The sequence below is a fragment of the Pelodiscus sinensis genome, chromosome 3 (assembly GCF_052426305.1).
Source record: "Pelodiscus sinensis isolate ZL-2025 chromosome 3, ASM5242630v1, whole genome shotgun sequence".
NCBI lineage: Eukaryota > Metazoa > Chordata > Testudines > Trionychidae > Pelodiscus > Pelodiscus sinensis.
The window spans coordinates 61,229,699-61,254,586 of NC_143054.1; the positions used below are offsets into that span (position 1 = coordinate 61,229,699).

The following is a 24,888-nucleotide window of genomic DNA, read 5'->3' on the forward strand; positions in this document are numbered from 1 at the left end:
ATTAGAAAATAATCTGATTTAAAAACTCTCAGATGTTTCATTATATTTATATTAAAAAAAAGTTTAGCTCCCTGTTGATTACCAATAAATCCAACTGTCACACAACAATTTGACTGTAATGAGGTCAACCTTTTTAATCAGTTCAGCATTTTAAAGGGATACTTTTTCTTCAGCAAGTTCTGAGCTGAAATATTGATTGGATGAGAAAGTGAAGCCTACAGAATACCAAGCGTTTGTTTTTTCTTGTAAAAGTGCTAGTATACAGAAGTGAGAGAAAGAAAGAGAGAAAAAAAATAGACTTTATGAAATGAAAGGTGTGCAAATCACACAAGCAATCCAGCTTTGAAAAGATGTTCTTATTTTACTCTTGACCTGAACTCATGGCTCATTCCCATCACTAACTCCAGACAACTTTTAAACTACCAGCCACAGTAAAAACAAAATCCTACCAGTTCTTCCACTTGTTCATTTACATATGCAAAATAGGTCTATAATACTCATATAATATATTCAAAAACATATTATATATGTACTGAAAGATACAGTAGGCTGAGGCCTGTTGCATAACTACAAGATGAATAGCTACTGTCAATCATAAAAAGCAATAACATTTGAGCTGAAAGGGGAAACAAATCAAAAAACATTTAGCAGCAATGGAAAAAGGCTGCCCTCCAAAGGAAAAGTACATTGTCTCATGTATTATCAGCTTTTTGTGGTTGTGGCACAGCAATAGATCCCAAAACCCTTTTAAAATCATGGATGACTCATTTATTTGCAGCAAATAGTTGTGGTAAGCGAGGACATACCACATTACCAGCTGATCCTATTTCCCCAGCCCCCCTCTTAGCTTCCGTTAGAAAACCCTTCAAACAGCTACAGGCAGTACTCTGATTCTGACAACTACATCTCAGTCTTGATCTACAGCTTGAAGCAATAGGCCATGGGAAACAAACATTTCCTTTGCATAATTAATCAAGAAAGGCCTTCCTCTGACGAAGGAGAGGGGGAAAAAAAGCAGACTGCAGCCAATGTGGAATGGAGGGAAGGAAGGAAGGAAAGAGAAGGTAGGCACAAGGACTCCCAAGTAAACACGAGTGGCAATGAAATAGCTTTTACATATCCTGAAGAACTCACAGGAAAGGTGCTTCAGTAAGCAAACTATGTTCCTGTTAAACTTGCTTTCAAAGATAAAAGTGCAAAGGGTGGCAAAAATAAACTTGTCTTAGTAGCTCTGTAATGTCAAGGGGAGAAGACACTGCCAAGATACGTTTCTTTTCCAAATACATTTTTAAACATAAACATAATTTTCTTTTACCTGAAACTTAAACAATGCAGAAAATAATGCACTGGGATTTCAAAGTCAACAACTGTAAGAAGAAGAATTACTCATCCACCCACCCGGCTCTCCCCCAAGATGTGTCACTGAAGTGAAAAACTGCAAAATGGTTTATTTCTTCACTCTCCCCCCACATCCATCAGTCTCCCCTACTTGTCTCTTGGGTGAAGAAATGAAAGTGAATAGTTATAGTTCCAATGTAAAGTGATTCCATTTAAATAAAGTACAGTACTAAAATTGTAAATGCAGTGTGACAACCAGATCAAAGATGTTTAATATTTGCATAAAAATATAATATAATATATATATATAAAATATAATTTTAAGCAACCGTGCAACACTTTTAAAAAGGGTTCATTTCACATTTACTAAATTCTAGTGGTCCTGGAATGCATAATGCATTCTATTAAAATATTCCATTAAATATTAACAATTAGTGTTCAAATGACCAACTAATACAATATTCTTTAGCTGTCAGGGGTTTTAAATAGCCTATCTTTGATCCACGTTCCACTGAATTATACATCATGGAGGTATGCAGTCACAAAATTAGTGGGTTAAATGTCAAAATGGTATTACAGTACAAAATGTGTTAAAAGAATCAGCTAATCAAATGTTTATCCATTTGTGGAATTATTATGGCTCACAAGCAACTCACTGAATTACTGTAATCTTTGTTCTTGCAACCAAAGACATTATTTGAATCCCACCTTAATCCTGACTGGTTCATTTACTGCAAATTTTCAGGTGTGGGTTACAAATTCACTGCAAAGTGCCCACTGTCCTATGACATCCTGTTGCAAACTGGAAAACACACAGTACTTTATTTAAACATTCCTTAAGTGCTACATTTTCCTAGACCACATTTAATATATACATTGTATGTGTGTATATATATATATATATACATACACGTATACATATATATTTATGCACACAAACATATATATACACACATACACACACGTACCTAACATCACACTGACAATATTAATTTTATACAAGCATTTGCCAAGGAAAAATAGGGCATTTTCTCAACCACTGATTCACAAGCTTGGGATTTTCTTTTTGTTTTGTTTGTCTTCCTGTGTCCCTGATAAAAACAAAATGCATGGTAAAACCCACAAAACTATATTTTTCTCACTTCAAATTTTCTGAAGGCATCAGGCACTTTTGATTAACATTGGTGTATACAAATATAGTAACATCTTTTTATATTCTACCATATCTTCTTTGCTTTAATAACTTATTTGTGAAATCTTTGGTCCTTGAGCATGTTTTGTTTGCTGCAGCTGTTCTTCTTGCATTTCCACATTTTTTAAAATGTGAAGCACGCATGCAACTGGAAATTATGGACTTCATCATCATATGTTTTCTGGTTTTATGATAACTGCACCAATCTCCTACTGTTCATCTGGAGCAAGCTGTTTCTGTTAAAGCGTTCTATTCAAGCAAGCTATACATTCTATACAATCATTCCATAGACAGCACTTGTTGCAAGCCCCAAATGCAGTAATTCCAATATACATTTTATTTCAACTTATCTCTGCTCTATGCCTCTACTTTTAACTCCTGAATATACGCAAGCAAATTGCTTTGTTTTTGTTTGTTTGTTTTTCATATTCTCCCTTTTGCATATCCCATTCTAAAAAAGGCTTTCCAACCTTCTCTATGCCAAAGCTATGGGAAGCAGGTATTGCCAACCCATATTGTCATCAAGCATTCCTCCCTTGTTTATTTCAGGGGAAGCTATTTGCTTTTAATGACAGGCCTCTGGTGCTCTGGGGTAGAATCCAATTATTTCTGCTTCTTTTCTAGCTCATACTCACATAATTTATAAGAAGAACCACAAGCTTTACCAAACTTGAAAGCTAGAGCAGATCATCATTGCACAAAGCACCCCATTTTAAGGAGCGTATCACTCCTTTCTGTTTGTTAGAAAAAGTTCTCCCCATCAGATGTCTTAAAATGGTCCTTAATTGCAGGGCAACCAAGTTGAATATGTGTGCTGCTGGCAGGTAAATACCGGCTGAACCTGGGCAATGTAGTAATTGCTAAAGTTGGCATCAGCTACATATGGAGCTGGCTGGTAATAGCAGGTGACATTGGCCACATTGGGGATGATATTTTGCTCAGCAAGGACACGGATGGCCAGCATGGTGATAAGATTTAGAGTCTGTCTCCTCTCATGTCCCATCAAGCACACTGTGCTCTCATTCACCACACCATGAAGGGTCATGAGATAGTCATACTTGCGGTCTTCTAGTCCCACAAAGTGGTTCTGCAAGTAAGACTCCAATTTTCTTTGCTGTTCTCCAATATCTGAGAAGTCAATGAAAAACCTGGAACACATGTATCTCTGAAGGGACTTAATCTCAGATTCTGAGGCAGCCCTAAAGCCCCTTACCAAAAGGTTGCAGTACTTAAGAAGGCCACCTCCTCTGATTTCTTCTGGGTTTCTCGTGGCAATTATCTTGTTGCAGAGGTGATCAAAGGCTTCTTGGAAATCCCCATAGACACTTTCACCCATGATGGTAGGGTGAAAAGTTTCAGTCATGGGATTCTCTGAGCATTCATAAAAAAGCAGAAGGGAGTCTAATTTGATTTGAAAAGAGTCTACACTGAACTCAAATTGCCTCCTCAGGGAGTCCACAAACTTCAGCTCCACGTTTTTGCCACTGTTGTTGGACAAGGAGATGAGACTCCATCGGTCTGAATCATTGCATACTTTTACCATTTTCTGTACATAAGCCTCCTATAATTTAAAAGACAAAAATGAGCAGATGAAGAAACCAATACAAGCAATTGACTTTGTTTTTATTCTCTCCCCCTCCATTCTGTGCCCATTTTCTGAACAGTATTTTAAGGAGTCTGAATAAAACTGGAGAAGACATATTTAACATAAGTGGTGGCAGCACTGTAGTTGCAAAGGATGATGGGAGAGAAACAGCTTTTGCAACAGTGTCTTTTTAAAGCATTTCTAAACATACACATGATATATAAATATATATCATGAGAGAAGGAAATAAAAGTGATGGTACACATCGCATATATGCACACACTCTTTATGACTAACACATACAATCATTTTCAGGGATTTGGAAGATCACTACCAAAATATAATGCAAAAACATTTCTAAAGGCTCCACAACATATATTTTCTACATTTGCAAATTAATCAAAGCTTGTTCCTTCAGCACAGTTCCCACACCCCAAAAAGAGCCCCAATTTTTAAAATGCCCCACAACTCACAAAACAGATGCATGCTATTTGGCATAAAACCAGAAGCGGGAATCCTCGGGCCCAGGGGGCCAACTGTGTTCCCCAGCTTACCTGGATCTGGCCCCTAAGGCTCGGGGCTCCCCCTGCCCCGGGATTGGTGAGCCCACAGTGGCACTCCAACCCCCCACCTTGGAAGTAGAACACACAAAATCTACTAGCCTGGGAGTTTTTCTCCTTCTCTGTCTGGGCCACAGCCACATCACTGAGGGTTTGGAGGTTTTTTGTTTTTGTTTTTTGTTTATGGGTTTTTTGGGTTTTTTGCTTCTCACTTGTGTGGCCCCCAACTGATTTTTCTGTGGGTCACTGGCCCCTGATGCAAAAAAGGTTCCTCACCCCTAAACTATAGTGAACTCAGAAAGTGAATCAGGTTTAAGCCAAATTCTGTTTAAAGCAAGAAAATATACAGTTTCTCCATATGTCTGGGGAAAGTACTCACAGCCCTGCAGACACACATATATTTTCCATAAGGTTATGATCCCTTTAAGTTATGCTTTTATCGTTCTGCGCAACTCTTAAAAGAAGGATAAATTCACTAATCCTGGCTCCTCCCCCTCATTAGCTCTGACGAACGGCGCTACTGCCAGTCAAAGTCTTTGGTACAATTGAGGTGTAAAACGAGAGACGAGTTCTTTCTAAAAACATGTGAGGTGTCAATTTCATGAACCCCTTTCTCCCTCCCCAACTCCAGGGCTATAAAGTGCTCCTTCCCTTGGCTGTGTGTCTGGACAAGAGCAGGTTTACCTTGAGGGTAAGCGGTGTGATCTTCTCCTTATTAACTCCGTCCGGTAAGAAATCCAAAAGGCAGTCCAAGACCACGTCTTTCACAGTCTGAAACTCGGCTTCCCCTTTGAGGTCTGCGCAGAAGATGAGGTCCAAGTCCTTGTAGCCCAGGCCACTGTCTTGGTGCAGGATGTGGCTGGCTGCCGAGCCGTTGAGTCGCACGTCTCGGACCCCAATGCACTTCTCCTCCAGGCGGCTCCGCACCACCTTCACGATCTGCCGGGGCTGCATCTCCAGCGTGGGGAAGTTGCCCCGGCCGTGGATGGGGATGGTCTCGCTGAGGATGCGATCCAAGCGCCGCACTTGCTCCCAGCTCAGCACGTTGCAATGAGGGTTCTCGCCGCAACTGCCCGGGCAAGTCCCACTGCCGCTGCAGCTGGGGGCGCTTTCATCGTCAGCCATGGTCCGGAGCCGTCTCCTCTCGGGAGCCTGAGCACTGGCTGCTCCGTCCCTCTGGCGAGATGTCCGGGTGCTTGACTCTTAACGGAACAGGAAAGCAAGCAATCAGCGCGGGGGCGGACGTGCCCAGGGCCCCTTCCTACCCGCTCCCACACAGCGTCCCAGCGGGGCTCTCAGCAGCTGGGCAGCCTCCCCCCCGCCCCCGCCCGCTGCCCCCACATCTATCCATGCGGACCCCCGGGCATCCCGCGCACCCCACAAAGGCAGAGCTCGCTCCGCTCTGTGAGCGCCTGGAGAAGGGCTGGCAGCGGAGAGCGCGCCCGACCCGGGGAGCTGCGATCTGCCCTGCCTCGCCGCTCCTACTTGTGCTCGCTGCGCGGAGCGCTTGTGCCCGGCCGCCGCGGGTGCTGCTGTCTCCAGAGCTTTAGCAGTTCTGCCTGGGAAATGTCCCCAGTAGTTTTTATATGGGGTTTCTCCGCTCTTCCAGGGCTCCGAGCTACACGCTCCTCACGCCCCCTTCATTTGCATGGACAGCCCGCTGCAGCCCTTGGCAAGGCTCCCCGCCACGCCCACCTCATATGCATAAACAGCTGTTCTCGGCGCTCGTTGCCTATGCAACAGTCCTTCCAGAGTCTCCTTCGCCCCCGGCTTGGGGGGAAGGTGGGGGGGGGGGGGGAGAGAGAGAGCAAAACTGCAGCTATCCAGATCCCACCTGAGCCCCCAAAAACGAGTAGAAAAAATCCCGCTGTTCAGCCACTGGTCCTGCACCAATGCAAAAGTCGGACCCTTAGGCATCCCACGGCAAAAATGCCGGGAAATACCCGCATATGGCAGCTGGATCCAGTCAAAATTTGCCTCCTAATCCCCAAATTCAAATATCTAAATATATAACATGTGGAGCTGCTCCTATTGCACCCCCAAAAAACCCCCAAAAATCTAGACCCTGAGGTATCCCTGTAGGGGAGCTCCCCAAATTCCAAAACAGGCAGGAGGACCCCATAGGTTCCAAACAGTTTTTGGCCCTTCCTTGCCAATTTCATAGAATGAACGGAAAATGACTATAGCTACTTGTACTGCACCAACAATTGGGGACCGTGGACTAAGCAAATGTGTAAATGGATCCAGCAGCCTCTTTCCTAGATACCTCAAATTTAAACATTTTACATCATACACGTTTTTACTGAATCCACTGAGTTTTGGTGATCACAAATTTTGGTAAGTCTAAATACAGCCAAATTTCTTGCTATATCAGTGACATTTAGCTATGGACTGGACGAGCAGACGGTATGATCTCATTATTTGTGGGTTTAGCTGATCAACCTACCCGTGATTTTCAAAGCAGTTTAGGAAACTCAAGACACATCTCTTCTAATAAAACATTGTAATGCGAATATAAATCTCCTAGACTACTTTGACATTCGATGCACTGGATACCTTAACTAGATTGGACAGATTTTAGCTCAGGTAAAAGGATGACTCCCTTTGCTATCTATCTAAAAAGAATGAATGGAGATGTGGGTGTTCCGTATGCCAAGGTGTATCAGCTTTTTATAGTGGACTAAGTCTTGGTCTCTATTTATGCAGTACAATATAGGTTTGCTTGGTCTGATCAGACTCGGGTACTGCTTTGCATGGTGCTTGAGCCAGGATGAATCTGAGCATGCATTTTCTGGTCAAGAATGATAAAAAAATCTGTGTCGTCTATTCTGATAGTACAAACTTCCGGGCTTTAAGACATCAAAATCGAAATTTCTAACCCAGCAGGTGCTGTTTTTGCAGTACTATTGAGCGGGGATGTATAAATGGGTGGGGTTCTTTGAGCCACACTTACGCGCGACGTTTGGATCCAGGTTTTTTTTTTCTGCATTAAGAGCTGAAAGACTTGTTTTTTATGGAGGCAATAGAACTTGGGGATTCAGCGCCAAAAATTGATTGGATCCATCAGGCTCCTGCTGCTGAATCCGGATTTTTGCAGCGCTCGTGCTCGGTGGTGCATGAATTGCCGTCCTCCGCTTCCCTCTCTACTCCCTCTCTCTCCCCCTCCCCCCTCCCCACCTCAAGTAGGAGGCTCGGAGCCAAATATCGACATAATTCAGGTATATCCAGTTTCCTCCTGAGGACGATTTCACAATATAGATACAGACATTATACAAACAGAGCAGAATAAAACGCAGATCACGCAGCATAGAAGGCACATGAGTGCAACCAAGTAGGTATATGCTATTTAAAAACTCTCTTCGTTTGCTTTTGAGGCGAATCATTTCTTCGATGTAAATGTCTGGTAAGCTACTTCAAATATTTGTGATGCTTTAAAATAGATCGAGATGCGCCCCGAGTTTGCAGTGGGTAGCTGCTGTATAAACAAGACCATAAAAAGGAAACTCACTCGTTTATCTCTAGAATTATCGTCCGTACGTGCTACCGAAGTCCACACAACAGCTTCACCTGTGCGCTGCCCAGTGTGGCTAAACTAGGGCTTTCAAGGGGCTCGTGCTACGCAGTTCCGCTTTGCTGCCGGGACCTCAGACGGATCAGTCGGACAGCTAAAGGGGCGTGGGCACGGGCTGACTGGGAGCACGGCGGCAGCGGTGGCTGGCACGTTCCTGGGCGAGGCGAGCAGCCCTGGACCAGAGGGAGCCGGACGGGACAGAACGTCACAGATCCTGAAGTTCCAGCAACAGCTGCTGGGCGATTCCGAAGGGAAGGGAGGTGCGAAGAAATCCGCCAATCAGCGCCGGGGACGGCTTTTCCCTCCCCTCGGCTCCTCAGGGCGATTGGATGAGCGCGGGTAGGCGGCGCCGTGCCTGCTCCGTGTGAATGAGCTCTGCGCGCGTCACTCGCAGGCTGCTGCGGGGGCGGGGACACCGGGGCATAGTAGGGGGCTATTCGCCGTCGCTCAGCCCTGGGGTAGCTTCAGTCCCCCCCCCCCACCCACACACCTTGTGGCACTAGCCGCGGGCGGGAGATCGCGCGGCGCCGCTCCTCCTTACGCGCTCCCGGGTTCCTGCCCAGCGGGGTGGCTCCCGGCTGCTCGGCGGACAGTTATCCTAGCGCACGCTACTAACGGGGCTGGCGGGGGGTAGGGGCTGTGCCCACCCACCGCTCCAGGGGCCCGCCCTGTGGAAGAAGCTCGGCGCCGAGCCTGTAGGCCCTTTGAGGCGGGGGAAACACAGCTGCACTTTGCTGCCCCATTACTGACACTCTGGGCCGCCCCCGAGATGCGGGCCCAGCTGCTGCCCTACAGCAGGGAGGGGGGGATTTACCTCCCCCTTCTCCCCGCGTGTCTCTTCCTGCGGGGCAGAGAGAGACAAGCCGCTCGCGGCAAATAGGAAAGAGCAGCAGCCCAGCTCCTGCTCTCCGGGTTTGCCGTGCAGCGGGGGCCCAGCTGTGTGGCAATACCGCCCCCTGCCGGCCGCTGGCCACCGTGCAACGACACACACCGAGCCCCCCGCCTCAGCGCTGAGTCCGCCTTCCCTTCCGGGGCACCCCGGGGCGAGCCCCGCTCAGCACACGCGACAGCATGGGAGCGCGCTTGGCCCGATAGGACGGCGGGCCGGCCTGCAGCTCTTTTTCCTGGTTGCACTTGGGTAAGGTGCTGTTGCGTGGCTGGGGGGAGGGGAGCCGCAAAGGGGTAGGAGCTGCCGTGAGCTGCCCCACATTTATACTCACTTCTCTCCAAACTGCATTTTTCCTTATTAACAAAGAGCCTTTGTTTTTGTCCCAAGCCGCGCATTAGCATTAACCCCCACAGACATCACCTTTCTGCCCTGCTGACATTGCCAAGCACCATTGCAGAAGCTTCTTGGAATGAGATTAGGGTCTCAAGATGTGACCTACCGAGCCAACTTTTGATGGTAGCAAAAATCCTCACCTAGATCTGGGTCTGAAGTTTGCAAATAGTCCCCCCTTCTTAAATCGGACAGCTCCGAATCCCAGTTTTAGCCCCTTCAAACGTCTGAAATTCTTAGGGCCTTTCAGTGTCTGTCCCATAGGCAGACATCAGTAGAAATACCAGTTTAATTTTATGTATATACTATTTCTCAGAGTTCTAGGCTTATATAGGACATTTCAATTAACAGAGTCAAGTGATTACTTCTGAAGTTGCCAACCTCCACTCCCAAAGGGGAACTGGTTCTTTTGGCCTGTGGTAAGGAAGTACTTCCAGCCCAACCCTGCCTTTTCCAGCACAATATAGTCTGAGAACATACCAGATGTTCACTGTAGCTTACTTCTGTGTGCATGCTTATGCAAATATATATGCTCTGCAATTTCACTTTCCAAAACTATATATAGAATCTTTTATGTAGGAGGGTCACATCTGAAAAGGTGCCTGCTGGATTACTCTCAGCAAGTCTGGTAAGTTAAGAAAAACTGAGGTCAACTAGATTTTTCTAGTTCAACTTCTCAGATTTTTCTACTTTATTATGTAATTTTAAAAAAGAAACTGACAAATTGGCCAACGGCAGTGCTGCAAACTTAAATATAAATAGTCATAAAACTTTTGACTTCTTGAATTGAGCATAGAATAAAAACCATGTAAAAAGACTATCCCCCTCCTCACACTCTGCTCAGATTTTGACCAGCAGAACTGCTTAATTGTCATTCTTTCCCAAACTTACAGTGCTTCAGTACATGATGGATGTAAAAGGGCATAGGACATGCTTGACCGTGGAAATACTTTGTATCTTTGTTAATGGAGAGTCTCATCCTACAGCCACTGCACATGTGGCACTCCCACTGACATCACTCTGTGGATGCAATAGCTTAGGGGTTTTGAACTTCATTGTACCACAGCACCCTTCTGACAATAAAAATTATTACTTGGCCCCAGGAAGAAGAACTGAAACCTGAGTTCCGTGGCCCAGAATAAAAGGGCCCAAGCCCTACCACTCCCTTGTAGGGGGCCAAGACTGAAATCCAAGGATTTCAGCTCCAGCAGAGCTCAAGATTCAGCTGTAGTCGCAGGCCACACCAAATCTAAGCCAGCCCTGGAAACCCCATTAAAATGGTGTCAAAGCCCACGCTGGGGTCCCAACCCATAATTTGAGAACTGCTGAAATAGCTGGACATCTGAAACCAAAATCATATGCTTTCCAGGAGGAGCTTGAAAGCACAGCTTTGAAAGGCAACCAAATTGGGAGTGAGGGAGAGAGGGATTCCTGGTTACTTCAGCCAATGTATTTATTTTAAAACGGGACAGTTTTAAAATCCGATTGTGTAAAAATGAAGGCAGCAGTAATATACAATGTATCTGGTGGCAGGTAGATTTGCCTGCTCAATTATTCATGGATTTGAACTAGATAGCAACTAGTCTCCTGGAGTGCACCAGAGAGTGAGTGCCAGCAACTTCAGAGTTCCAGCCGCAACAACTCACTGCTTGCTGTTCTCCAGCAAGACACGTAGGCCAAAATCTTTAACTTGGTACAGTACTTGAGTACCCACTGAAATCAATAGGAGTGGCATGTACTCAGCTTCTCCAAATGTCACTTGTTTATGTCTCTAAATAAAGATGTGCCATGATCAAGTGTGAGGGGGTATATGCAGTGTGGATGATACATTTTTTAGAGGCAGCTCTAATGTGGGTGTCTCCTTCCAGCTAGAACTGTTTTGGGGAGAGCTATATCCTTACACTACTCTCTCTCTCCATTTTCTCTACCACTATCCCAGCAGCAGTAACCTGTGCTGCTGTAATGTAGCTCCTGTGGCCTGTGTATCTTTCTAGGGTCTGCAGAGTTAAGGGTGTCTTGTCCTTTGCTCTAATCATGGTGCCATCTTTACCTCAGTCAGCATGTCAGAATGGCTTGGGCCAGAACTATTAGCTGCCAAACTCTCTAGTCACCTGCATATAAAACTGTTTTCCTTACCCAAGTCCAAGTTTCCCCATACATAAAATAGTGATAATGCTGCTTATCTACCTGTTTGTAACCCTTCTTCCGGGTAGGCCCGGCAGCAACCAGGGCCGGATTCAATATCTAGGGGTCCATCTCACACAGAACTGGCTCAGGGCCCCACCCAGTAGCCTGGGAAAGTCACACACCCATGGGCGCCTCTCAGAGGCAATGCTTCCCCACTTGCAAGCACAGAGTCTGAGTGTAGAAAAGAAGCATTTAGGGTATGTCTAGACTAAATGGCTCTGTCGCCAGAGCCATGTAGATTAGTTTACTAGACATATCCAAATGAAGCGTCGATTTAAATAATCGCCACTTCATTTAAATTAAAATGGCTGCCGCACTGAGCTGATCAGCTGTTTGTCGGCTCAGCGCACTAGTCTGGATGCTCCGCGGTCGACATCAAAGGCATTTGTCGACTGCCTCGGTAAACCTCATCCCACGAGGCATAACGGGGCGGTCAACAAATTTATCATAGAATCATAGAACTGGAAAGGACCTCGAGAGGTCATTGAGTCCAGTTCCCTGACCGGTGTCTGTCTAACCTGCTCTTGGCAGGACCAAGTATCATGTAGATCATCCCCTGACAGGTGTCTGTCTAACCTGCTCTTAAATATTTCCAGAGATGGAGATTCCACAACCCCCAAAGCAATTTATTCCAGTGTTTAACCATCCTGACAATTAGGAGTTTTTCCTAATGTCCAACCTAAACCTCCCTTGCTGCAATTTAAGCCCATTTCTTCTTGTCCTATCCTCAGAGGCCAAGGAGAACAATTTTTCTCCCTTCTTCTTGTAACACCCTTTTAGATAATTGAAAACCGCTATCATATCCCCTCTCAGTCTGCTCTTTTCTAAACTAAACAAGCCCAATTCTTCCAGTCTTCCCTCACAGCTCATATATTCTAGATCTTTAATCATTTTTGTTGCTTTTCTCTGGACCTTCTCCAATTTCTCCACATCTTTCTTGAAATATGGTGCCTAGAACGGAACACAATACTTCAGTTGAGGCCTAATCAGTGCAGAGTAGAGCGGAAGAATTACTTCTTGTGTTGTGAGCAAGACACTCCTGTTAATGCATCCCAGAATCATGTTTGCTTTTTTTGCAACAGTGTCAGACTGTTGACTCATATTTAACCTGTCATCCACTATGACCCTAAATCCCTTTCTGCAGTACTCCTTCCTAGACAATCACTTCCCATTCTGTATGTGTGAAACTGTTCCTTCCTAAGTGGAATACTTTGCATTTGTCCTTATTAAACTTCATCCTTTTTACCTGAGACCATTTATCTAGTTTGCCCAGATCATTTTGAATTATGACCCTTTACTCTAAAGCACTTGAAACCCCTCCCTGCTTGGTATTATCTGCAAACTTAATAAGCGTACTTCTCCATGCCAATATCTAAATTGTTGATGAAGATATTGAACAGAACTGGTCTCCAAAGACCCCTGCGTAACTCCACTTGTTATGCTCTTGTTATCTGTAGAGGAATAACATTTGCATTGATATTTGTTAGTTAAAAATATTACAGGGGACATTTTCATGTTTTAGGGTACAAACTGAATATTCTAAAGATGGATTTGGATATCTGGATCTTTATTCCCATACACCTCCTCCCCAACAATGTGAAATAGGTAACTTCCAAAAGCAGACTACTGAGAAAGATGGGACACCTACTTTGCTTCAGTATGTAAGGTGTTATTGCCTTCTCCGCATTCAATAAGCAATCAGGCCAAGAGAGAAACAGAGAGAGATAAAGATGCATTAATGTGGAAAAATATCCTCTAAAACTTCCAATATTCACTATTAGGCAATGTACAGTTTGTGCAACTGCATTCTATTATGTTGCTTTCAATGAGCTGAAATGGTCAAGAATAGTAACAACTAACTTATTTTGGCTAATTATATTGCTGGAAATTTGGAAACATTTGCATAGGTTACACAGGTCATCTCAATTATGACTGACATTACTAACATCCCAATTATTATGAACAGAAATTCAAGTCATGAGCATACATCTCTGTATTTTAATTACAGATACATTTACCTGGAGGAGGGGTTTTTTAATCAATGAAGACAATAATCCAGTTGAGAGGTTTTTATGAGTGTATTAGAGAAGTACAATATAAGGCTAATATGGTATTTAGATACATTATTTATATAGCACAGGGGGTCTAAAACTTCATTGTACTGCAACTGCCTCTTCCACAAAAATTACTACATGGCCCCAAGAGGGGGACTGAAGCCTGAGCCCACAAGACCCCCATCACACATGGGGTACATCTAGACTACAGGCTGTCGACAAAGCTTCTGTTGACAAAGAGCATCTAGACTACATCTAGTTCTATCGACAAAGCAAGCCACTTTACGTCTACACTCTTATGTCGACAAAGGACAGTGTAGATGCAATAACGCCTTCTGTTGACAGAACTCTGTCGACAAAAGGTGTTATTCCTCGTAGAATGAGGTTTACCGCTGTCAACAAAACTGCAGAGTTCTGTCGGCGTTATGTCGACAGAACTCTGCAGTAGTGTAGATGCAGGTATAGTTTTGTTGACAAAAGTCCACTTTTGTCGACAAAACCCTGTAGTCTAGACACACTCATGGCGAAGGGGGCCAAAGATGTAGCCTGAGGGCTTCAACACCAGGTGGAGGAACTAAAGCAGAAGTGAAAGTAAGTAGGTGCACCCTGGTGCGCAGCTCCGACAAGAGCTGGCTGAGCTGTGGCAAAATCCAGTACGTGTGGCTATTTAAAGAGCTGACAGGGACCCTGGTTGCAATAGGACAGTACCTGTAAGAAATTTTAAGCTACTTTCACTGCTGGACTAAAGCTGAAACCTGAAGGCTTCAGCCCTAAGTGGATGGGCCAACCAGTCCTGGATGATGGGGGCCTGTAGCCTGAACCCTGCTGCCCAGGGCTAAAACCCTCGGGCTTCAGTCTCAGGCAGGGGGGCTCAGGCTACAGTTCAGGATGCCCCAGCAAGTCTAATGCCAGCCCTGATAGTTCCATTGCAATGGGGTAACCACCTGCAGTTTCAGAACCTCTGGTCTAAGCTGATTTCAGTTGACAGGACTGCAGAAAAGCCATAGAATAAAAACTCTTTAAGTCCTTTGGGTATGTCTACACTACAGCATTATTTTGAAATATCTAATATCTCCCCGGCCTTGGAAGACAGCGGTGATATGGCTACTGTGATGCCTCGGGGGTCCTGGGTGAGTGTCACGCTCCCTCCAGGCTCCTACGACTCCTGGCCATAGTCCTCTTCCATGTCCTGGTCAGGGCCCTCTGCCCCAGGGTCAATGACCACCTCGAGGGCATGGGCCATCCGGCCCCCTAGGATGCGGTCCAGGGTGTCATAATAGCGGAAGGGGTCTGTGTCTGCCCCTGGTTGGGAACTGTCCCCTGTGGCCCTGGAATAGGCCTGCCGCAGCTCCTTTATTTTCACGCACACCTGCTCCTGATTGCACATATAGCCTTTGGTGGCCAGGCTGTCAGCCATCTATCTGTAGATGGCCGCGTTTCTGTGTCTAGTGCAGAGATCATGGACATTGGAGGATTCCCCCCAAACCTCAATCAGGTCCATGATCTCTGTACTGGGCCAGGAAGGCACCTGCCTTTTGCAGCCCAGGCAGGCTCCTGGGAGCTGCCAGACTGCTCCTGGGGAGCGATGGAGGGCTGGCTAGCACTGGCTGGCTCGCTCATGCTGGCAACTGGGTCAGGGGCAGCTCCTGCGGGCTGTGGGCTGGCAGGCCTGGAGCTGGCACAGGCCCTGTGGCCAAACAGAGTCTACCACTTTAAGGGTTCCAGGTCTGCACGCGGAGGAGAGGAGTTTTCTTGGTTTGGCCCAGAGTGGCCACCAGGGCACCCTGGAAAGGGCTGGAGGCCCCCTATTTCGAATTTGGCGTTATTCCTCATAGAATGAGGTTTGCCAAATTCAAAATAAGCACTCTGCTATTTCGATTTAATTTTGAAATAGCAGTTTGGCTGTGTAGATGCTAGGAAAGTTATTTCGAAATAATGGCTGTTATTTTGAAATAACTTTGCTGTGTAGACATACCCTTTAATATGATGGATTCTTACATAATTTACTATCTAAAAATACCTTCATTGCATCACTAGAGTGAGTGTAAAATAAACTGCCTAAAATTAATAATTGGGTGAGAACTTTTTTTAAAGACTACATTATCCATGTGTATGTGCTAGAGTTTAATATTTCAGTTCTACCCACATAAAAGACAGTCGCTATGTTTCATGAGTCATACTTTTATGTAGCTCCATATGCATATGACTGATGGGGTTTTATTGCAGATTTTATTTTTCCATCTTTTGTTTATCCTATAATGCGCTGAGCTCATGTGGGAATTCTCCAGTGTATCTTCGTGTTCTTTTTAACCAGCAGAACTGCAGAAACCCATCAATTTCAGATCTAAACAAGCTGTCTTGTTTTGGAACAATGAACTAGACTGTGAAAAATGTCATATAATCTGACAGGGAAACTGGGTTTACTGCTCATTGAGACAAAAAGTAATTCATGGATTAATAGATTTTAAGGCTATAAGAGATCATTATCATAATCAAGTATGACCTTCTTCATAAAAAAGCAGCAAGGAGTCCTGTGGCACCTTATAGACTAACTCCTTGCCGCTTTTGCAGATTCAGACTAACACGGCTACCCCTCTTCTTCATAAACAGACCATAGAATTTCATCCAGTCATTCTTGTATCAAGCCCAGTAACTTCTTACTAAGATAGAGAATATCTAAGTAAGAGATCCAGTCTTGACTTCATGGGTTCAAGTGACATAGGTCAAGTCAGTTTCATGCACTGTGCCTCAGTTTCCCCATTGATAAATTTGAGATAATGATACCGCTCTTTGAGATCTATATATGTAAAATGGGCAATATAAGAACTAGATTTTATTTTATTACCCAATGTGAATATGTATTGCTTCATCTTCCAATCATGGATTTTGTTGTACTTTATTCTGTCAGGGTATGTCTACACTGCATTCCTCTTTCGAGAGAGGAATGCAAATGCAGACAAACGAAATTGCAATTATAAAATGAGGTTTAAGGGTTATTTCGAAAGAAGGGTTTTTTTTTCTAAATAACCCTGTCCAGACTGTGTTTTTTCTTTCGAAATAGTGTATTTCAAAAAGCGCCCGGACGCAATTATGCAAATGAAGCATGGGAAATTCAAAACAGTAAGAACTAGGAGACCAGCAGACCAGGGAGACGGGGAGCAAAGCCTCTGAGGACGCCAGCAGCGGGACAGCCGCGGGGCGTCTGGGCTGTCCCGCTGCCAGCTTCCCCGAGGCTTTGCAAAGCCACGGGGGGGCTCGGGCAGCGGAGCAGCCCAGGCGGGCCTGGGCTGCTCCACTGCCGGCTTCCCCAAGGCTTTGCAAAGCCGCGGAGGGGCTCGGGCAGCGGGGCAGCCCAGGCCCGCCTGGGCTGCCCCACTGCCCGAGCCCCTCCGCGGCTTTGCTCCGCGTCTTCCTGGTCTGCAGACCAGGGAGACGCGGAGAAAGCCCCGGAGTACACGGGCGGCAGGACCGCGAGGTCCCGCAGTCCGTGTCCTCCGGGGCGAGCCCCGTTCGTAACTGCAGATCCGACGTAAGTTGGATCCGCGTAAGCCGGGGACTGCCTGTACAGAGGTGATACCACTGCTCTAGTCCTTCGTATCATTCCACTTATGCATTTTTTTTTAGTGTCATTGCATTACAAGGTTCAGTACTCCCCTTTTTTAGGATTTACGTTATTTGTTTCTACATATAAAACCTATATTTGGCTGTGTTATATCACATGATGTTCACATGAGCCCATGTTACAAAGCAATCCAGACTGGCAAGCATGACTGACCTGTCTCACCTTTATTTACCACTCCACCAATTTTTGTGACATATGTAAATTTTACCTGCAGTTATTTTCCTCCAGATAGTTCATAGAAATATTGAATGATACCCCATGAGAAATACCCCCATAAAGTCACAATTCCACATTTCGAATTTCTTTCTGAAATCCATCAGTTAACCAGTTTTTAGATCTATTTAATATTGGCTACTTTGATTTTATGTAATGCTTTTTTAAAAAAAAATCATATTGTTGATTATATCCAAATTTGGGTCCAATCAAACTAGGACCTTGGTTTCATACTTTTCTATGTATCCTCAAATTTAAGAGAACAGTCACCATGTCTCACACCTCAATCCCAAAATCTGAATCCAACGTAGAATTTTACTTCTGAGCTGGAGTCAAACCAGGAGGGAACCTCTTTCCAGATCTGACTTGGATGTTCCCTATAATCATGGAAATCTTGTAAAAATATCAGATTTACTATGGTTTACACCAGGACCGGAGGGAGGCATGGGCGAGCCGGGCAGCTGCCCAGGGCGCCAACCGATGAGGGGCGCCTGATGGCAGCTGTAAGGGGTGCACGGCATCCCTTACAGGTAACATTAGGCGCCGTGCGCGTGGCTCCCACGGCGCCAACCGGTAGCGCCCTTCCCCCCACGGCCGTGGGGCCCTGCATGGCCCGGCATGTGCGCCAGCAACGCTGGCCGGGGCAGGCAGCGCATGCACCTTGTGCCCTAGGGGTGGGCTCCGGGCTGCATACCAGCAGTTGTGGCCAGCCCACGCATGCACCCCAGAGGGCGGGACCCGGACTGCGCGCCAGCGCCGTGGCCAGCCCGCACATGCGCCGTATGCCCTGGGGCGGGCCCACGCCCCACAGGCGGGCCTGCGCATGCACCGTGCACCCGGGGGTGGCGCCTCATGCTCTGGCCCAGGGCACCAAAAGGGTTCAGGCCGGCCTTGGTTTACACCATGTAGAATTCTGAGCCAAACCGTTGAGCAATATTTGTGAAATTTCAGCACTGAACATGAACCCTAGAATCAGCCTTGACTCCGAACCTAACAGTCCTAAATTTAATCCTGTCCTGAATGCTAATTAAACTTAATCTGGATTCAGTTCTAAATACTGTTTCTCATTCAGCCTATTTCTATAGTACCTGGAATTGCAGCTCCAAAGGCCATAGTTCTGTGAGACAAAAGGATGGAACATGAATCTACTGTATATTTGAGAGAGTTTGTGAGTCTGACCATGGGTCTGTCTGTTTATACAAGAACTCCTCCTAAACAGTAAGAACTAGGACCACTAAATTTCCTCCTATCCTATGCCTCTTATCATAATTTAAAACAATAGAAGGGTTTGGTTGTGCCAGGACAATGAGGTGTGCCTGGAATGGGATTCCTTCTCATAAAACCGTACAGAAAAGAAACAGAATCACTAGGCAGGTGAAAGGGGCTGGCTGGGGATCTCACTCCTCCCCCCCCTTCTGAGACTGACCCAGCCCCGAGCCTTCCCTCCCCAGGCATCCTTTGGAGCTGCAATTCCAGGTACTATAGAAATGGGCTGAAGGAGAAACAGTATTTAGAACTGAATCCAGATTAAGTTTAATTAGCATTCAGGACAGGATTAAATTTAGGACTGTTAGGTTCGGAGTCAAGGCTGATTCTAGGGTTCATGTTCAGTGCTTATAATTACCTACAGTAGCTTTCTTTGATTGCTTACATGTTCACCAGCTAAAGCACTATGGCCTCAAATATCCTTTTTATACACCTTACCTGGTGAACTCACAAAAAATAGGCTGTGTCAGCGTTACTCAGTACTGAAGATCAAATTGAAGTAATGCGTCAAAACCATAGTAGATGCGATTTGGCTATTTTGACTCTAATATACTATACTCCCAAACTGATTTGGCTTTAAGTAGTAATGGCCCTATTCCAAAGAGCTACATGTGCCAGAGATCAGCTATCCTTTTCCTCTTGTCTCTGTGTCACAGCTGCCAAAGAACCATTAAACCAGATCATCCCACTTTACCAGGCATGAGATTATTTGCTGGTGTGCAAAATGAAGAACAAAATTAAAATTAACTTGTACCAGTAGATGTAACATCCGGAGAATAAAGGCTTGGGGTTTTATGCCTCATTTATACACTTATGTGTTCCAAAACTGATTGTTCAGGAAAGGGCTACTGAAAAATGTTTACTGGGCACAAGCTTTCTCTGCAGTCAAGTTAAAATATCCAAGCATGAAAAAGGGAGAAAATTAGAGAAGCAAAAGGTTTGTTTTTTTGGACATCACAAAAGTTAATTGCTTATTTATACAATGCCTAACACATTAAGGCTTGAAAGCCTCTTAACAAATGCTACAATATGAGACTGTATTTTGAGAACATTGAAAAACTTGCCAGAAAGAAAGCGGAGTGTGTTTGTTTGAGACGCAACCCTACTATCCAGCAGTGGCCTAGCAACAGGTTGGGGAAACTCATAATGCACTGAGGGGCAACCTAGGATAGTGAGTGGGTTGCATGAGTGACTCTCATCTCAGTGGGCTGCAAGATTGTTGTAACCAAGACAGTCTCCCAAGATGGGGTAGTTTAGCTAACTGTGCTTGTGTACGTAGAATTTGTGGGGTTGTCAAGTTATTGGATTTTGTAGCAGCATGCAGAGCATTGTTGCACCCACTGTTGTGTTTGCCCCAAATTCAATGCAAAGTGGGCCATATGAGGGGTCTAATGAAAGCTTATGTTTAGCTGATTCTATCTATGCTACTTGTATGATTTTTTATGTAAAGCTATGAATATGGGCTCTCTACTTATATTTTAAAATGTTTTCTGTCTGGGAGATAGCAGGAGATGTTGCCCAGTGAATGATGCATGGACAGTGGCCCTTAAGGGTTGCCAATTGACAACCGAGGAATAAACGATGGCCCCTTGCCTGAGAAGGACACACCTGGATACTCCATGGCTCCTTGCCTAAAAAGGACATAGACTGGTTCATTGGTCACGTGATCAGCCCGATTTTGGGAGGCACCATTGCTCAGGAGAACAATGGATTTCCCTCTGCATGGGCAGGATTTTAAAAGTATCCTGGGGATGCCTCCATCTTTGCCTTCACTCTTGCTCTCTGCTACAAAAGCACCTTTGCTAAGGACAGAGAGCCAGAAAGGAACATTGACCCCTCCTAACATAGGATGTGCTCCAGAGACTTTTAAGCTAGCAGTTTGTTACATCTCTGCTAAGAGCCTGCATCAAGAACTTGGTGATTGATGTATGTAATGTGCTTTCTTTAATAATTCTACTCTCACCCTTTTCTTTCTTTTTATTAATAACACTTTAGAATTTAGATTCTAAAGAATTGGCATAGATTGTTATTTTGGTTAAGATCTGAGTTATAAATTGACCTGGGACTGTGGCTGGTCCTTTGGGATTGAGAGAACCTGTTCGGAGTTGGTGAGGTTGGTTTTCATAACCTCTCATCTGTGTAAGGAGTGATGCTGGTTGTGGCACAGGTAATGCTTGAGTGTAACTTCTGGCTGGCCAGCGTGGCAGCTGAAATGCTGTGTGTGACTGGTTTGGTGTCTTATAGAGGGGAACCCCAGTCCTGGGCTGCAAGTAGCCCTTTTTCTAAGCAATTTGCCCTGATTTGACTCTCTGATTGGTGCCCCAGATTCCCTGTCATATTACAGAGGTGTGCCAATTGAATGGTAGCAGCACTTTGATTGGATATAGAGGGAATGATGCCTCTCAATGTTATGTTCAATTAGCATGAACCTCACTTCATATGTCATTTTAGTAATGCCAGTAGGAAAAAACTACATGAATGAAAAACAGCAAGATCTGGCAACTCTGTGCATGGACAACCATAATCAAAATGTTTTGTGGGCCATACATAGAGCCCCAATGGGCTGTATGTGGCCTTCTGGCCACTGGGTTGCCCCCCACTGTGATAAGGCAGCTAGGCAATTGTGCAATGTCATAAGAATGGTCATACTGGGTAAGACCAAAGGTCCATCTAGCCCAGTATCCTGTCTGCTGACAGTGGCCAATACCAAATGCCTCAGATGGAGGGATCACAACAGGTAATCCTCCAGTCACCCACTTCCAGATAAACAGAGGCTAGGGATATCATTCCTACCCATCCTGGCTAATAGCCATTGATGGGCCTAACCTCCATGAATCTATCGAGCTCTTTTTAGAACCCTGTTAAAGTCCTAGCCTTCCCCACATGCTCTGGCAAGGAGTTCCACATAATTGGGTGGAGAGGTAACCTCACATAACCAGTGATCCCTCTAAGCTGGGTGGCAGCACAGCTTCACAGGTGATTAATCAACCCCGCCCAATCAGTCAGCTCCATGCATGGAGCCCTGAGCCTCTGACTGGACAGGGCTGATTAATCACCTGAGAAGCTGTGCTGCTGCACATTTTAGAGGGAACACTGCTCACAACATGTAATTGCTGGCAATTTCTTTAGTAAGTTCATTTAATTATTTTACTAATATACTGGTTTTTTTAATGTCAGTATTTTTAGCTAAGAAACTAAGAAAGCAGCTTTAGTGATCTTTTACCAGCAATCAAAGCAGTTAAGCAAGGATCCAAAGTAGGAAAAGGACACATTCTTCCTCCCCTACTGCATCATTTTAAATATGGAAACTATCCTTTCCTCAGATTATTTTTTAATCTTTCCAGAATGGACTTTACTCTTCCTTTTCCATCTCTAGGCAAACTCCACACGTTTCTCAAGTGTAATACATAATTCCTGTTTCTCTACTAATCAGGAACACGTTGCAGTCCTTAACCATTGGCCAAGCAAACTAAAGTCACATGGTAGTAGAGATTTGTTCACATTTCTTCATGGCTCTCTGATTTTTATTCTTTTGGCTCTTTTCCTAGCATAAGTGGTTTTATCCTTCTACAATAAAATGGGACCTCCTACAGTTCTTCAGCTGGAGTTTAATTTAAAAGGTAAAGAGGCTTATTGTTCATCTTACAATTTGTCTCTGCTGCCAGTGAAATGCTGCTCTTTATGCTACCTTTGAATACTTTAAACAGCATTAATAATAAATCATGAGAAACCTATAATTTAATATGTCATTTTACAAACAGACTTTTGCTATGCTTAACTTCATATCGAAAGAATCATTAGCTTATTTGATCCTGCTTAACTGCGCAATGAAGGGACTTGTCCTTATGTATGGGTAAGATTCCACAACACTGTTGTGGCATGAGGAGCTGATGAAGAAAAGAAGATGATGGGCCTTTTATTGGAGCTGATGTCCCAATTTACGTTTTTCCTGCTGAATAACTGCCAGGTTTCCCTACATCCTGCTAAATAATAGACTGCTTGTTTTGAGATGCCCAGGTATACCAGTATTAAGACTATTTCTTCAGCACTGGCCTATTTGCCATGGCAAGTACAATCATGGTGATCACATTAAAAAGTTTATCACGGTATCTGAACCACAACAGACATTGCCTATACTAATTTTAGGGAGGTCTGTTCATCACAGATGTGTTCTTTAATGGCAATCATTGTATCAAAGGGCCCAACACCTGGAAACAGAGATTCAGGTTTCTAAACAGTGTAAGTAGATAATTTGACTTAGCTCTTTTCTCTATGCTGCCTTACCCGTTCCTGTCCTCCTCTCCTCTGATATAATGAGTAAACTGCCTTTCATCAACTGTCTCTGTTGTATTCGCCCCACAACTAGAGATGGGAAGCAGCATCTCTGAGGCCTTCACTTTAAAAATCAACCGGTGTCACTGATAGGAGGGGGAATAATGGTATAAGATACACTTGGTGCTGCAGACACTAATAGACCCACTCATGAAAAAGCTATAAATCCCAAAGCCCTATACAGAGTGACGTATGTACAGCACAGAGGGACTATTTTAGCCAGCCCTGGTGAAATGCATACAAAAGAGAAGATTTGTTGGTTAGTGAAAAGCAAACAAAATCAGAAATTTATATGCTCACATATGAATCCTACACACCCTAGTCTTCAGTGCTAGCTGGCCTTTTGAAATGACCCCTTAGTGCAGGCAAGTCCAATCACAATGTCATTTCCAACCTGACCAGCAAGATGTAGGGTGAGTGCAAAGCTGTCTGAATATTGGGAGGACTGTGACACTCAGTGTGTTAAGGAGGACTCTGATGGACAAAACTGGTGTACTAAAATAGATTTTCTACTTTTCTGCCTTCACATCAAAGCAGTATTTGGGGGATGGGGAGCTGTCATACACTGTAATAATCTGGTGCCAAGCCTGAAAAAAACTTCCCTTTAACAGAGATAAGATAATGCAGGCTAACAGTTCTTTAGCTAAATAGGATTAATTAGCAGGAAGCTGCCTATTAGCTCACTGCTGACCTCTAAAACGTAATGAAGAACGAGGTCAATGGAAATAATAGCTCTGTTTAGGAGTTTAGGGCAAACTGTAATCATAGATCATATTGATATAATAATGTCAAGGGGGTAAGAAAATACTGTTTATTTCAGAGATAATCTTTGGAGTTTTCTCTAGACTCAATGGTTTGCACATTCCAAAATAAACAATTGCAACATCTAAGCCATCAATATCAGTGGGCACTAGCCTTTGACATTCCAACACACTAAGTTTTCTACCCCTTTTTCTATGCTTTTATTATATAAACTCTTTTTCCCCCCCAACCTCAAGACCTGACTGGCATTAGGTACTATAGGAGTCATGTTTCTATTCTCACCAGTGTATTGGAGCCATCACTTCTCTGCTTATATCTTGCACGATCAGCTTAACGCTGAATACAGTTCATTTAAGTAAGACAAGAAAAAAGAAAATCAACCAAATCGTATTGTAAATGCACATTTCCAAAGTGTCCTGAAAGATTTTCTTAAGCCTCGAGCTACCATATATTTCTTCACTTGTGTTCATCTGTTTTCTATAGCAGGTTTCTTCAAATTGTACAGCACACTTTTTCTAGTACTAAAATGTACACATCAATATGTGTCTCTGCAGAACACATCATATGGCTCTGCAGTTTATCAGATGGAAAAAACATGAAGTGAGTATGTAAATATTCTTGTAGTTGGAGTACTAGTGGCAGCTCCTATTAAAGCTGGTCAAATGTTTACAAGTAACTACAATATGGGGTAGTCCTTGTAAGCAGTGCAGAACTACTTACATTTGCACCTTTGGGCACCTCACTAACATTTTGCCTACTACTCCATTTCTGTTGTGTCCTTCTAAAGTCTGAGCAGTTTAAAAGCAGCCATTTGAAAACTCCACTTCCTCTCCCCAACAAAAAGCATCCATCAACAACCTCTCAGGGCATATAATAATTTCAAAATAGCATGTCCACACTATAGGGAAGCCTTGAAATTAGTCCGAG

The 24,888-nt window shown here is 44.4% G+C and overlaps 1 protein-coding gene and 1 long non-coding RNA gene across 3 annotated transcripts in view; one reads left to right on the top strand and one right to left on the bottom strand.

The window, feature by feature from the left end:
• Window positions 1-1,582: 1,582 nt before the first annotated feature.
• On the bottom strand, window positions 1,583-8,424 carry TENT5A (terminal nucleotidyltransferase 5A). 2 transcript variants are annotated; one of them, XM_075923810.2, is made up of 3 exons: window positions 8,184-8,424; window positions 5,360-5,877; window positions 1,583-4,091 (listed from the first exon to the last, which is right to left on the bottom strand). In XM_075923810.2, the coding sequence occupies exons 2-3, from the start codon at window positions 5,798-5,800 to the stop codon at window positions 3,312-3,314; spliced, it is 1,221 nt and encodes a 406-aa protein (XP_075779925.1). In that variant the 5' UTR covers window positions 5,801-5,877; window positions 8,184-8,424; the 3' UTR covers window positions 1,583-3,311. The 2 variants fall into 2 exon arrangements, with proteins under 2 accessions (XP_075779925.1, XP_014425429.2); XM_014569943.3 differs by lacking the exon at window positions 8,184-8,424 and adding an exon at window positions 6,161-6,319.
• Window positions 8,425-8,673: 249 nt separating this feature from the next.
• LOC102450070 (uncharacterized) overlaps window positions 8,674-24,888 on the top strand; it is a 31,960-nt gene continuing 15,745 nt past the window's right edge. Inside the window, exons 1-2 of the long non-coding RNA XR_331538.5 lie at window positions 8,674-9,384; window positions 10,105-10,153. This is a non-coding gene — a long non-coding RNA (uncharacterized LOC102450070). The remainder of the gene's footprint in view (window positions 9,385-10,104; window positions 10,154-24,888) is intronic.

What these genes read in the sequence shown, in the direction of transcription:
- TENT5A (XM_075923810.2), bottom strand. Translation starts at nt 5,800, where the DNA reads ATGGCTGACGATGAAAGCGCCCCCAGCTGCAGCGGCAGTGGGACTTGC. An exon ending in TCACACCGCTTACCCTCAAG is followed by an intron (nt 4,092 to 5,359) that starts GTAAACCTGCTC and finishes TTTAAATTATAG; the next exon opens with GAGGCTTATGTACAGAAAAT.